A 16,018-nucleotide genomic window follows, 5' to 3' on the forward strand; every position below is an offset into this window, starting at 1 on the left:
GCTAGTATGTACTTTTTTTTTCCTGTCTTCTTTCAGCATATTTATTTTGAGCATTATCCATATCATTTTATTGCTGATATTTATGATATTGATGATATTTATGGATATATCTTAATTTGTTTATATATTCATCAGTGAATAACTATTTGGGCTTGGTTTTGGTTGTTAAAAATAAAGTTACTATGAATATTTGTATATAAGCCTTGTGTGAACATACAGCCTTTTGTTTTCTCTTGGGTAAATATCCAGGAGTAAAGTGAGTATGTATGGTAAGTGAATGTTTAGTAAGTTATTTTGCATAGTACTGTTGTACCTTTTTTACATAGCCAATCTAATGAAAATGTAATGATAATGTCACTGTGCTTTAATTTTATGTGTCTGTAATAACTTAATGTTGAGCTTTTTTTATGCTATTTGCAATTTATCTTTTTGTTGTTGTTGTTGTTGTTTTGGTATCAGGGATCGAACTTGGGTCCTTGCACTTGCGAGGCAGGCAGCGGAACCACTGAGCTAAATCCTCAGCCCACAATTTATCTTTTTTTGTGAATATTCAGATATTTGCTATTTTAAAAGTTGGTAGCTGGGTGCAGTGGAGCATGCCTATAATCTCAGCGATTTGGGAGCTGAGGCAGGAGGGATAGCAGGTTCAAGTTCAGCCTGGGCAATTTAGTAAGACCCTCTTTTTTAAAAAAAAGTGTGTGTTGGGGGGTGGGGGCTGGGGATGTGGCTCATTGACAGAGTATTTGTATATTTCATCCCCAGTACTACAAAAAAAATGTGGGGAATGTTGTTCATCTTGTAATTGTTCTTTATCCTGTATACAGCTCTTTTCTCTAATATATATATATATTTAATATGTGTTATATATTTTCTCTAATATGTGTGTGTGTGTGTGTGTATACACATGGTGAATGTTCCATCTGTGCTTTGCCTTTTTATTGCCTTAATGGTGTTTTAGAAAAACAAAATTTAAATTTTGATAGGTATAGTTATTTTTGTTTTATGTTTTTTACTTTCTATGTTTAAAAATATCTAATCCAAAGTAGTAAAGATTTTTCCTTTATATTGTCTATTAGAAGTTTTTGTTTTGTTTTTACAATAGCCTTTCACATTGTAGGGAAGTGCTCTACCACCAACCTCCTCAAATTATCCAGTCATCTAAAAATTGTATAGTTAGAGCTGTGGCCCATTTTGAGTTAATATTTATGACGTGAAGTATGGAACGAATGACTCAAAGTTTATCTAACATTATTTGTTTAAAGGCACTCTTCCATTGAATCAAAATATTTTTAATTTCCACTTTAAACAAAAATATTCAAAATGAAATTGTCCTATTTACCTTTTTGTCATGATATTCTGTTTTGAGTTAATGTGACTTGACATCTGCCTTTGTCAAGTTATTCATCTACTTTATTTTTTAATGGATATATACTATTCCACTTAGTGAATAGGTGACTTATATAATTTTTTATTGATAGATATTTGGTCATCTCAACTTTTATACTGTCACAGCAGTTAAATGTTGTAATAAAAATTTAGCATATATCAGTGTTTTTGTAGCTCTTTATATGGATTTAAAATCTTTCCTTCTCCCCAGTCCAAATTAAATATACTTTTAACCAATAATTATTATTTAAAAAATTTTAATTGGTGCTCTTCCTTTTGGGGGACTGCTACATGTATATAATGAAGTCTCTTGATCATTTTCAGTACTTTTACCCTTTTCTCCTGTTCTTCCACCTTCCCAGATTTAAAATCTTTTGGTGATTATGTTAATTAATTTCATTTAGGATGAGAAAACTAAATGCAGTAAATATGCTGATGAAATTGCAAAAATGGAACTGAAATGGAAAGAAATTTCTGAAAATGTAAAACTCGAATTAGCTGAAATAGAAGACAATTATAAAGTAAGTTTAGACTCATTATTTACAAACCTGGGAAATAGCATGTATTTTACCTGATGCTTTTAAAAATCTGTCATTGCTTTTTTTTTTATGGCACAGGGGATGAAACTCAGGACCTTGTGCCACTGAGCTGTATCCCCGGCCCATGTCGTTGCATTTTTAATGTGGATAATTGAGACAGTATTTTCTTGATATAAAAACTGTGTTTGGTCACATTGAATTTAGTGGGATTTATCGCTATTTAACAGACTATGAATTTTATTTTGTTTAATGTCTATTTTCCTCTCATGGATGGTAAATTTGAAGTATCCTTAGGGTCATTTTCAATTGGCCAAAAAAAAAAGTATACATTAAGAGAAGAAAGACTTGTATAAATATTTTCATACTAAATTTGTTTAATACTCAAATTTATTTTGAGATTAATAGATGTTACTTTTGGCCTCTACAAGTGGTGTTCATTAGCTTCCAGAAATTAGTACTGTGAGTTGCTGAAGTGTGTATACATTTTTTTGGCTGACTCTGTATTTAGGAGGAAGATATTACCGAGAAACTAGACTTTTGAGAGAACAAACTGGAGGGAAGTAGGAGCAGAGGTAGGAAAGGAAGAAGTAGCATTAATATATGTATGTGTACATATGTATGGAAAGCATTAATATATGTTTGAAGCTCAGAAATAGATAACCGTGCCAGTTCTGAGGAATAGAGCTTTTGGTATCTGTGATGGGATAGAGTAGACTTGAATGAAAGCTTTGAGCTTGGAAGCTCTTGGAAGAACTAAAATGGAATTTGGGTATTAGTTGCTGTTGAGAATTTCCTCAGAAAAAAGTGACCTCCAACCAGAATGGTCTTTTTGAAAAGAATGTAATAGCACTGAAGAGAGGATTTAGAGGTAGGAAGGGTTTGGTGACACATCAGGTATAATTGTTCTTAGAATGAATTGATAAAGGATACCGTTTTTGGATACAGTATGACATGAATCTAGACAAAGCTTTGAAATGTATCTTTAGGAAAGAATGATTTTATTTCTGTCTGTATTGATTAATGCTTATAATAGGAGATTAGTTAATGGTTACTAAATGAATGAATGACTTAAAGGGTGAAATACTGGGGAGTGGAGGAAAAGAAGTAATGTCCTAACATAGTTGGTAAGCTTCGATTGCAGCATGCTCTGATTTTGAGGATCTGTTAACAAATATAAAAAGTAAATTTTGGAACAGACAGCAGTGAAATCATGTCTAGCCATCAGTTAAAAAGGCAGATTTGGAACCTGAGAAATAGAAAAGGCAGTACATAATTTTAGTATTTGTGGTTTATTTCTAAGAGGTTAGTAGTTGTGGAAGGTATGGAAGAAACCAAGTTTTCAGAGAAAAGAAGCTATGGGAAGAGAAAATAGGCACACACATGTCAAAAAGCAAAAAAAGTAAACACAAAAAGACATGGAGGCTAACAATATTGATAGTTTCACATAAGTAAAAAACTGCTTTTTAAGAATAAGGGGAATTAGTCGATAGTGAAAAGTAATTTGGAGAAGGTTAAAGACTAAGAACTAAGGAAAATATATGGGTTGTATAATAGGAATTATTTCAATAAGGTTGTTTAAAGATAAATTTTTAAAAATGATAATTTCTTTCTTTATTCAGCTTCGGTTGGCAGAGAAAGACAAAGAAATAAATATTCTGACTTTACAGTTGGAAAGCCTCTCCAGGGATAAGGTATTGCCTAGTTTATTTAAAATATATATATAGTGTCACACATTTTTTGTTTGTTTATTTGTTTGTTTTTTGATACTGGGGAATCAAACTCAGGACCTTGTGATTGTGAGGAGGCAGGCGCAGTGTCACTGAGCTAAATCTCCGGCCCAACAGCTTTTATTTTATTTATTTATTTATTTATTGTTAACAGGACTCAAACTCAGGATCTTACACTTGTGAGGCAGGTGGCGGCACCACTGAGCTAAATTGCAGGCCCTCAACAGCTTTTAAATACTTTACAATATGAGGAAAATGTTTAATATTGAAAATTATTACTTTAGTTTTTGTTACATATTTTATATTTAACAAATTTTAGTGTTCAAATTTAGAAAATCTTCAGACTTCCCCATTTTATACTTTTTTGTTTCTTTTAAAAAAGATTCCATATGCATATGTTTCTTTTTCCCTGAAACTTTGCCTAATGTAGCTTTCTTCAATAATATATTCTGCAAACACTGTATAGTATATGAAGCTCATAGATTGTCAGTTTTCTAAATTTTTGGTAGCTGTATAGTACTCGGTTGTTTGTACATACCATAATTTATTCAACTAAACTCCTGTATTTGGGCATTTAGGTAGTTTGTATTACCTGTGATGCTGCAATGACTCATTTTATGCATATATAGTTTTCTGTTGTTTGCAGGGATTCTGCCTTCAGGATAAATTCTTAGAAGTGTGATTGCAGGACTGATGGGTAAATGCACACATAGCTTGGTTAAATAAAGCCAAATTCCTTTCCACTGGGTTTCTACTACCAGCAGTGTATGAGAATGGACCTTTTTTTCCAAAGAATTTATAATCAGGGTTGCTTATTTTTGCATATATGATAGATGAGAGAGGGTATCTACCAAATTTATATGTTCAAATACTGATAATCTTAACTTTGATCATTTGGTTAAAGTAGTGTACACTTAAAATTTATTTTTTTAAGGCAAGATCTTGTGCTGTATTCCAGGCTGGCCTTGAACTTACATCAATCCTCTTGCCTCAGCCTCTGGGGTGCTGAGATTACAGGTATTCACCATCATGCCTGGTGTTTTCATCATCTTTCAATGTTGAGTAGTTAGGATTTTTTCTGTAAGAGCTATCTTTCCCTTTTCTCATTTTTATTTCTTTTTTTCTTGATTTTTGCCTGTGTAGACTCATGGATCCCTATTTTATTCAGTGGATTGTAACTTGCTGTTATCATCTTGATGCTCAGAATATATTGTCTTTAATGAGCATTCCTTCAGAGTAGCTCCTGTGTCCATTTAATATGTCCTTTGAAATTCCTTGAACACTTTTTTCTTTTCTTTTCTTTTTTTTGGGGGGGTGATATAAAAAGATGTTTTAGATTCATCTTATGCTTGTCTTGCCACAGCCTGAAATGAGTCATTTTTCCTCCCTCGGAGCCCAGGTCCTTTTACTGAAGAATGGAATTTAGTGTCCAAGTTTGAAGCGGAGGGTGTGCTCTCACTGTTTCTAAGTACTTAGCAGACACCTGGAAAATAAGTGTCTTTGTTACTCTGTTTCTGTATCTCTTTCTATTATATGTACACCCCCCCAAGCTCATAAATAAATGAATACTGATCTCTCCTAGTCTAAAAACACAGAGTAAATTTTCAGTCTTGTGAATCATGAATCCAGGTGTGGCTTAGCTAGGTCCTGTGTTTCTGGACCTCTCACAAGACTGCAATCAAACTCCATAGGGAGTTTTTTTTAATCTCAGGAACAGAGAGAGATCTGCTTCCATTTGCGCCTCAGTGGTTGCCAAAGATTTCTTTAAAGTACAGGTAGGGTGTTCTTTTGTAAATAGAAACTAGTCACTGCCCTCCTTAAAGCTTCTTAATGGGCTTCCCTTACACTTTGGATACAATCCCAAAATCTTAACATAGCCTGTGATATTGTACGTGGTATGGCCCCCACTTTTTTTTTAGTTCCAGCTTCAACTGCAGTTTCCTGTCTCATTATCCTTAAATGCAGTATTTAGCTCAGTATTTCTCAAACTTGAGCATGTATCAGATTCACTTGTATCACTTGTTCAAACACAGATTCCTGGGCCCACCCAGAGTATCTGTTACACAAGTTTGGAGTTGGGCTGGAAATCTTCATTGCTAATGAGCTGTTGGTTCTGTTGGACAGGGAATCATAGTATGAGAACTGCTCTGATCACTTAGGGCTTAGATAGAATTCACTAATTGATTTCTTGTTTTAGGGTCTTGTTCATGTCCTTTGCCAGGGATGTGCTTATGTACCATTTAAAAAATTTTTAAATGTTTAAATATTATGTAAGAATAGAAAGAGTAAAATAAACTCCATTGTATTTACCCCATCATTAACACTTGTACCTTATAGCCAGTCTCAGTTTTATCTCTCCAGCCATAATTCTTTCTTACAGCCCTGCACCAAGCAACATTTTTCATATATAATGCAGCCTGCCTATGGTGTCCTAGAAATCTTTGTTCCTTCAACTCTTGACTTCTTCAGAGAGGCAGTCTTTGATCTCCTAATCTAAATTAGGTATCCCCATTAAACTTACACATAGGACCAGTATTTTTTTCCATAGTACTTGCTGAGATTTATAATTGTGTATATTTAAGATTCATACGTGTAAGAATTTGTATTTGCTATTTTTCATTCCTTAATGTTTGCCTGTTCCCTAAGTGCATTTCTCAGAACTCTGAAACCTACCCTGAGCTTTGGTGGATAGGATTAAATCCTCTATGCAGTGCTGAAATGTATATTTAAACACCATGCCTAGAATGTTGTAAGTGATCATTTAGAATTAGTTTGACAATTCTTTTGGATGGATGGATGTGTGTATGAATGTATATACTTATGTATGTATACATGTATGCTATGTTGGGATTGAGCTGCCACTGAACTATATCCCCAGCTTTTTAACTTTTGGAAAACCCTGAATTTTTAATCTTCTTAACTAAGCTCCCAAGTAGCTAGGATTACAGACATGCATCATTGTGCCTGGCTGAAAGCAACTCTTTTTTTAAAAAGTTAAATAATAATTTGTAACTTTGTTAAGGCTTGCATTCAAATTACATGCACTGTTTTATTGACAGGAAATTGCTTGGTTGGACTGTTAGCTGTGAGGCACTATGGAGTAGAAAAAGTAGCTACCTAATAAGTCTGGCTCTTACAGTTTTTTTGGGTGGGCGGGTACCGGGATTGAACTCAGGACCTTGTGCTTGTGCTTGTGAGGCACGTGGTGGCACCACTGAGCTAAATCCCTGGCCCCACATAATATTTTTTTCCCCTCATAACTTTTGCATTTGAAAAATAATCTTATAATTCTTTATAGTATCAGGAACTACAAGTTTAGAAATAAGTGACTTGACCCAGTCTCATGACAGCCTGACTCCTGCTTGTTTCACTGTATATATGTACTTTTCTCATTAGCTTTTACTTGCTTCTACGAGGAACTTTTTTGTCCCAGGTATTCCCATGGCTCACTGCCTTGCTAGTCTCTGATCTTTTGCCTTTCTTTTTAAAATTGCAGCACCTCCCAAATACTCTCTTTGCCTTTCTTCTTTTTCCCCCACCCTCTCTGTGAGACTTATCACCATTTGACATACTGTGAATTTTATTTTCTTTAATGTCCATTTTCCTCTTTCTAGAATTTAAGCTTCATGAGGCCGGGGAGTTTTGTGTGTTTTGGAATTCCTAAACCTCTAGGCCTAAAATAGTGCCTGGTACATACTAGATGTTAAATAAGTGAGGGAATAAAAGGATTTGTTTATTTTTGTTTTGTTTTGTTAAGTAAAATAACTAGCTTCCTAGTATTTTTAAATTATAATTTATTTTTTTAAAAGTAATTTTAGTAATGCAAAGTAATTTAGTACATATTTTATTTTATTTTTTATGATTTTTTTTTAGTACATATTTTAGGTTAAAGATCTACCAACTTAAATTTAGTTAGAAACAACAGCTTAAAGTACTTAAAATTTTTCATGCCACTCTGAAACCACCATTCAGAATTGTTTATTTATTAAATATTATTTAAAATATTATGCATACATAAACTAAAATAAGTAATAAAACAAAAGCAACATGGTAAATAATGATAAAAGATAAGATCATGGGGAATTTTAAAAATTAATTATTACCAAAGAAAATGAAAACTGTTAAAAAGATAATTTTTAGCCAGGTCCGATGGCATATGCCTATAATCCCAGCACTCTGGGAAGCTAAGGTGGGATAATTGCAAGTTCTAGCCCTGTCTGTGCAAGTGAGTGTGTTAGTGAGAAGCTGCCTCAAATTACAAAATAATAGAAAAATTTGAGGACATATTTTATTGTGAAGGCCCTGGGTTTACTATCCTATACCGCAATAAATGAATAAATTCTTTAACGTTACATACTTATGCATAATGACAAAATAATGTAAGTAGGGATGTTTCTGAATCATTTGTTTTGTTTTTGTAAATATAGGCTATTACAGGTCATTTAAATGTCTTCAAATACATTTTAGAATTAATCTTGTCAAGCTGTAAAGAAGCCTGCTGGAATTTTGGTTGGGATTATATCAGATCTTTAGCTATTTTAGAGAGAATTAGTAGCACTACTGTCTTCCAGTCCTTGACCATGACGTACTTCCTCATTTGTTTATATTCTCTCTCTTTTTTTTAAGTTTTTGAGATAGGGCCTCACTATGTAGTTGAGACTGACTTGGAGCTCACTTTGAAGCCCAGGCTGGTCTCAAACTGACAACAATCCTCCTGCCTCAATTCACGAGTGCTGGGATTATGGGTGTACATGCCCGGCTTGTTTATATTTTCTTTATGGGAATTAATAGCATAAAATATTGTTTTGTGGTCCATGAATTTGGTATATTTTTCTGTTGGTTTGTGCTGTCTATAGTTTCTCTCAGCATTGCTTTGTTTTTAGTGTATAGACTTAATACGTCTTTTGTTAAATTTATTTCTAAGTATTTGATTTTACTCAAAATAAATTGTTAAAGTTTTATTTTCTGGGCCAGGGATTTAGCTCAGTGGTTTTGGCGCCTGCCTCACAAACGCAAGGACCCAAGTTCAATCCCCGGTACCAAAAAAAAAGTTTTATTTTCTAATTACCTGCTTCTGTCATATAGAAATATAGTTTTCCGTGTTGACTTTTTGTATACTGTGACCTTGTTTAAATTCACTGGTTTTTCGGGCCAGGGATTTAGCTCAGTAGTGAGGCACCTGCCTTACTGCAAGGTTCTGAGTTCAATCCCCGGTTCCTGGGAGGGGGAAAAATCACTGATATTTGTAGAAGCTACAGGATTTTTCTACATATATCATGTAATCTGTGAATCAAGATGGTTTTACTTCTTCCTTTTCAGTCTTTCTGCCTTAATTTTGCTTTACTTCATTGGCTATTTTGAGCAGAAATAGTGACAGCAGATATTTCTTGCCTCATGTTTGATATTTAATAGAATAATTTAGTTTTCACTGTTAAGATTCACTATAGGTTTTGTTTTGTTTTGTTTTTTTACAGGGATTGAACTCAGGACTTTGTGCTTGTGAGGCCCCCACTATAGGATTTTTAGAGTCCTTTTGTCAGATTAAGAAAGTCCTGGGGCCAGGGATTTAGTTCAGTGGTGCCACCGCCTGCCTCACAAGTGCAAGGTCCTGAGTTCGATCCCCAGTAACAGAAAGAAAGAAAAAAAGAAACAAGAAAGTCCTATTTGAGGTTGCTGAGATTTTTTAAAAAGAGGAATGGCTCATGAATTTTGTTAAATGTTTTCATAATAGGTTGAAGTTTTTCCCCTCTTTATTATTTTAATGTTTAATTACATTGATGTTTGGAGTGCTAAGATAATTGCATTCTTGTGATAAAACTCATTTGGTCATGATATTTTATTCTGTAATATTGTTGGGTTTGATTTGCTAATAACGATTATTGCATCAATATGTGTGAGGGACAAGATCTGCGGGTCTTTTTTGAGATGTCCTTCTTTGGTTTTGATAGCAGAAGAATACTGGCCTCATAAAATAAGCTGGGAAATGGTTCTTCCTTTATATTTTTAAAAGAGTTTTTGCAGGATTAGTATTTTTTTTAAATCTTTTAATGTTGAGTTCACTAGGAAAGCAATCTTTTCTTTTTACAGGGACTTTCAAATTTTTATTGTAGCTAAGTAATAAGAGATTCAACTTCCCTTATATTCATTCAGTAATAAGGGTGCTTTTGGCACAAAGATTTGAAAATACATTGGGCTTTACCTTGGTTTCTGATTTTGTTAAATGTGGATGGAGTGTTTATGAGAAATTGAGAGCCGGCCTTTCCAAGTGCATACCTGAACTATAATAGGGAAATAATTTTATTTAGCTAAATGTTTAATGCTGTCTTTATAAAATGTGTAATTGCGTTGCTATTCATCTTTGTTTCCTCCTATTTTAGGAACTTAAAAGGGGTGTAGAAAACCAAACAGAGAGGAAAATGGAAGGCCATAATCTTCAGCAGGTCTCACAGGAACTCAGTGCATGCTCAGAGCCAAATGGACACATTATGTTGTCAAGTGCACAGCCAGCTCTGCAGTACGGTAACCCTTATGCCACACAGGAAACAAGAGGTTATTATTTTTGGCTTGGGGTTAGCTGAATCTGGAGGGGTTTTGGCTTATATATTTCATGGGGTTAGATAGCTAATATTATAATTTCAGCTTTAATAGAAACACTTTATTTATATAATTTGTAGTTTTAATGTGTAACACTGTTACTGGCCTCATCACCACCAGCAAAGCACTGTGAAGGAGTTGTCTGCTTACTACATAAATACTTCAATTTAAAAAATTATGAATAGGTTAAAAATAAAAACATGTATTTTTCTGGTGTGCCAATATGGCTCTTTATATCCTGTTCTTTATATCTACACATAGAGATGTTAATATTAATAACTGTTTTTTTCCCTACTTCCCTTTACCCAGTATTCTTTCATTCAAAATTTTTATTGCAGATGGAGCAGATGGTGCCTTTTACCCAGATGAAATCCAGAGGCCACCTGTGAGAGTCCCCTCTTGGGAAGATAATGTTGTCTGCAGCCAGCCTGCTCGAAACCTCAGTCGGCCTGATGGTTTAGAGGACCCCGATGATAGCAAAGTAAATTGAATTTCTGTTGTCTGAACCTGTCCCTTTTATTTTCAGAATTGAGAGTTAAGGATGTGTACATATGTGGAAAGAGTATATGCTTATTTTTGCATATGATTGCCTACTTGAGTTTTAGAAAAACTTCCTTATAGTTAAATTTGAAAAATCAACAAATATGCTTTGGATTTATACTTAGGATGTGCATACTAAAGTAAAGGATGAATTATTTCAGCAAATGATCTCTGAATAGTGTAGTTATTGGATAGCTTAATCTTAACACTAAGCATCACTTTCTTTTGCTTATGGATATACTTAGGCTAGAAGAAACAAAGTGCTAAGATGCATACTAAAGCAAAATATTGCCATTTTCAGTTTAGTGTTTATATTCTCCTATAAATTTTTTTTACATGTATTTTATTTTATTTATTTATTTATTTTTTTAGCTTTAATTGAGGTTATTGGTACATTTTAGGGATACAGTACAGTTACATTCATTGTTGGGATCTTGTACCTCTACATGACAAGTCTTGATTCTCATTTTTTCCCCTTGTCCCTGTCCTCCCTTCACCCCCTCCTCCCTTCCCCATCTACAAACACTTTATTTTCATCTTTTCATTCTCTCACATTTTTTTCTTTTCCCTTTTTACTCTTCCCCTACCCATCCCACCTTCTCTACACCTTTAGCTCCTTTCTTCCCATTTCTAAATGTCTCCTATAAATTTTAAGGTGAAACTCTACTGTTTTTAGCTAGAAAACAAGAGAAGTATACGTATTGTGTAGTTTTCTTTTTCAGAGACATACTCTGCTAGTCTTATTTTGTAGCATTTCTTATTCTGTGGCAACAATATGATAGTGATAATTTGTTTATGTAGCATCTTATTTTTAAATTTATTTGAGTTTTGTTAATAAATAGGTTTCTCAGAGTAGCCCTTTTTTTTTTTTAGGTTCTTTTCTTCATAGCAGCTCTTTTTGGATTTCCTGTGCATTTAGATAGATTTAAAAGAAATGCTTTATTGTGCTCTTTGCAAGTACAGTGGTATCATGACCTGTTTCTCATTTAATCTAGTTTGCTGCATTTAATTGCTATTAACCTTTGCAGAAACTGATCAGTGTTCAGACAGGCATGATTTTAGCCCCAGTGCTCAACACTCATAATGGAGAAAAATGTATTTCTTCCTCCTGCCTTTTGGCCTGCTATGTCCATTACTGGGAATAATTAGGAAAACTGTCAGAACTTTTGTAGCCTATTTAAGGTCTAGAGTATCATAATACTGTTTTTGCACACCTTTGCTTCACATTTTGCATATTTAATCTGATCATTCTTGGCACAGATGTTACATGTGACAAGCCCTTCTCTATAGTCATCTGCTTTGGTTTAATTAGCAGAATGTTCTTTCTGATCTGTGTGCTCTGCCCTCCTGCAAACCCAAGAGAAGTGGTGTTAGAGTCTTGTGCTCATTTGCTGACATCCTTAGATTTGGTAATGAGATGGAGGGACTCAGTATGCACACTTGGACTAAATTGTATTTTGCAATCAGATTTTTCCCATTAGTTAGAAAGCAGTTTTTATGTATATTCAAAACTTTAAATTCTTGTCATTACAATGAAAATCACTTGCAAATGAAGTTTTTTAGTAAATGATTTTAGTAACAATGTGGAAAAGAGATCGTGGGAGTGATTAATAGTCATAGCCCCAGTGAGCACCATTGAGTCATGGTTGAGGTGGCCTACACTTTCAGCCTAGCCCAGCACCTACACTTGCCATAATCTCCTCCCTTCTGCACCAGAAACTGATCATTTCTTCAGTTAGAAACTTTGTATGACTTCCATTTACCTAGTAATTGCAATAACTAATATAACTATGATGGTGGTGGCACTAAGCATTTCTATAGCTGTTTACCAGCTAATGCTAAGCTCTTTAGATACAGTAACTCATTTGTTCTTCATTGTAGTCCTAAGAGAGGTGGGAGCTATCCCTATCACTGTTTCACAGTAGAAGAAACTGAGAAACAGATTAAATAGCTAGCCTCATCTCACATGTCTGATATAGAGGTAGGATTTGAACCTCTTCAGTTTGACTATGGAAGCTGTGTTTTTACCTGCCTATCAGCGAATCTGACAATACCATCGTCCCATACTTTTTCAGCTTATGGCAGCCCTAGAATCTTAGTAAATTTTTTTCCCCATAGCAGCTCCTGGCCAAGAGAAATGCCTAATAAGTATTTATCTCCTAACAAATTTAGTAAGCTGTTGGAAAAATAGTATACCTAAATTGAAAGGAAAAATTAATATTTCATTTCATTCTGAAGTAACAACAGTTATTAATGGGACATGTATGTGACTGCTGGCCACTATACAGCTTTTCAAGTCTTAGAATCATATTGGACGAGCCATCCTCATTTCCTCTTTCACGTTGATTTTTACAGGGCACTTGCTTTGTATCACCTCAACTGCTAGAGACCCAGCTTCTCAAAGACCCAGCTTCTCAGTGTTAGTGAAAAGAGTGTAGCACTGAGATGAAACTGAGTGGTCTCAAGCTGGTTTTTTACTCAGTGGAAATTAAAATTATTCCACAGAATCTGATGAATGTCCCTCTGAAGTTTCTGTGGTGCTGTAAGCACTTTCATACCCAGTTTAGAACCATGAGTCTAAATCTTGGCTATTCAAAAAATGTGGTTTGTATCAACTTTTGTGGTGTCTCGTAGAAATTTGCTAATGCAGAATCTCATACCCTACCTCTGGCCTATTGAGAATCATATTGCATTTAGCAAAATCTTTATGTGGTCATATCTTGGTAAAGTTTAGGATGCACAGATCTAAACTTCCTAACCCTATTATTTAAAGCTAGATTGTTTTCTTTCCCTTAATGCATATTGTACTGCTCTCTTGTTTTTATGCCTTTGTTTCCTCTCTACCTTCATTCCTTTCTTCTCTTTCTCTGAAAGACTGAGGCTCACACGTAACTTTAGCGTGTGGTTTGTTGGCAGCTTTCAACATTAGTTCTTCAAAGTAAACTCCAAACTGAAGACAATTTTATTGATACATGTTTTTTTCATGGCACATTTTTAGCATCTATTCTCAAAATGTCTGTGGTTATTAAAGCTTCAGTGACTCCACAATTTAAAATTGAAGCTTGAAATAATCAAAGGCCTGCTTGCCATTTGTCATGTTACATTGTTCTGAGTTTTGTGTTTCTTAAATTTTGCCATTTTTCATATTGTCTTATTTTTAAAATTTTTATTTTGTGTTTTCTCTTTTTAAATGCAGTATGTACTCATAGTCCATTTTATTGAGTATCATAACTGTTCAATGGGAAGAGAATCGTCTCTGTAACAAATCATGCTGGAAAAAGTATATTCCTACCTCACACCATATACAAAGATTCACTCAAATAGAGCTAAAACTCGGATTTATTTTTGTGTTTTCACTTACCTTGGATTAGGCAATGATTTCTTAGATAAAAAGCATAAGTGACATAATAAAAAATAGACAATTGGACATGATAAAAACTGTGGTTCCTCACAAATTAATCAATATGGTAATTCTTCATATTTTGAAGCACTACCTCATGTAGTGCGTTCTAACCCCTTTTTAAAAATTATCTAAGAAGTTAATTTTAATACTTCAAGTATCCAAGCTAAAAAAAAATTTTTTTTTTGGTATAATGTGTTTTGGGGTATAGAATGAGAAGTTTTTGAGTTTCAAATACAGCTCCAATTTACCATAGCCTGTTTGTTCTCTTTAAAAACCAGTTTGTAAGCCGGGCGTGGTGGTGCACACCTGTAATTCCAGCACTTGAGAGGTTGAGGCAGGAGGAGCTCTGTGAGTTTGAGATCAGCCTGGGCTACATAGTGAGTTCTAAGTGAGACTAAACTACATAGTGAGACTCTATCTCAACAAAACAAAACAAAACAAAACAAAAACAAACAAAAGAACAGTTTGTAATAAAAATAGTATGTTGATGAATCTGAGGGCAGATGAACACTATTCAAGGGGTTGGGATCTTTGCTGGGTTAAAATACTGATAATTGTTCTTAATTTAATAGCTTGGAATTATTCATAAATAGATTTTAGTATGGTGTTTTCAAAATTTGGTTCTAAGATTGTTTTAGCAGTTCAGCTAAAATACCTACTGATACTTTATTTTTTGCTACTGGGGATTGAACTCAGGACCTTGCACTTGCAAGGCAGGCAGCAGAACCACTGAGCTAAATCCCCAGCCCCCTACTGATACTTTAAATCTGCTATAAATCCTTTTGGGTTTATAATTTCTGTTCTGAAATTGATAGCTTTGGATAGAAGTCTTTCTAAACTAGATAACTATATGATTTTTTGCCCTCATAAAGACTATTTGATAAAACCTTGATGATTCATTTTATAAATGTAAAAATTAACAGTAAACATCATTTTCTTTTAAGAGCTATATTAAAGCTTCGATCTAGCCAGGCGTGGTGGTGTACTCCTGTAATCCCAGCACTCGGGAGGCTGAAGCAGGAGGATCGCTGTGAGTTCGAGACCAGCTTGGGCTACATAGTGAGTTCCAGGTCAGTCTCAACTACATAGTGAGACCGTCACAAAAAACCAAAAAAAACCAAAACAAAACAAAGCTTTGATCTAATGCTGACACCATTGGATATTTTGAATTTTCATACTACTTTCCCCCATAAAGCTGTTTTTTGTTGCTAACAGAATGTCTGCCTTCTTACATCCCAATCTAATTTGCTAGTTTTAATCTACCTGATTTTGGAAATGCATTGACCATGCAGATGAGTAAAATAGAATAAATGTATTCTTAAGTGAAGATTTGATTGATCTGTGTTATGAGTATCATAAGAGACTATATTATATGATTTGACTATTTCAAGGATTTACTGTATACTTGATGGTGTTGAACTGTCCCCCACATAGGTGATTTCTTTATTTCATGACAGATTGATATTGACCTAACAAAAGTTCCACTAATTCCCTTTTATTAGGCTAATAGGTAGTAAACGATAACAGAATAATAGGGTTGTCATTGCCAAGTTATATATGGCTTAGAGAGCATAAATTGCTTTTATTTTTTTTCCTCTCTCCAAGTATTTAATGAATAGGTTTACCATGTCTGATAGTTTGTCTGAGTACAGCATTTTAGCCTGAAATGCACTTCATGGAAACACAAAAATGGTGTAAGCTATTGGCTATTTAAAATTGGCAAAGAAGGCTGAGGTTCTTTGCTCTGTGCTCTTAGCCCTTAGGAAGTTACATTCTATTTTAAATATCTGCTATTAAGAATACTAATAGTAGGGCCAGGATATAGCTCA

General features: G+C 34.2%; 1 protein-coding gene across 1 annotated transcript in view; it reads left to right on the top strand.

Annotated features, from left to right (window-relative positions):
• Tax1bp1 (Tax1 binding protein 1) overlaps nucleotides 1-16,018 on the top strand; it is a 79,295-nt gene that overhangs the window by 59,481 nt on the left and 3,796 nt on the right. Inside the window, exons 13-16 of the mRNA XM_010628280.3 lie at nucleotides 1,791-1,907; nucleotides 3,545-3,616; nucleotides 10,030-10,201; nucleotides 10,585-10,727. Coding sequence (XP_010626582.1) covers nucleotides 1,791-1,907; nucleotides 3,545-3,616; nucleotides 10,030-10,201; nucleotides 10,585-10,727 — 504 coding nt within the window. The remainder of the gene's footprint in view (nucleotides 1-1,790; nucleotides 1,908-3,544; nucleotides 3,617-10,029; nucleotides 10,202-10,584; nucleotides 10,728-16,018) is intronic.

Source organism: Fukomys damarensis, unplaced genomic scaffold (assembly GCF_012274545.1).
Source record: "Fukomys damarensis isolate Sample0158 unplaced genomic scaffold, DMR_v1.0_HiC HiC_scaffold_4, whole genome shotgun sequence".
NCBI lineage: Eukaryota > Metazoa > Chordata > Mammalia > Rodentia > Bathyergidae > Fukomys > Fukomys damarensis.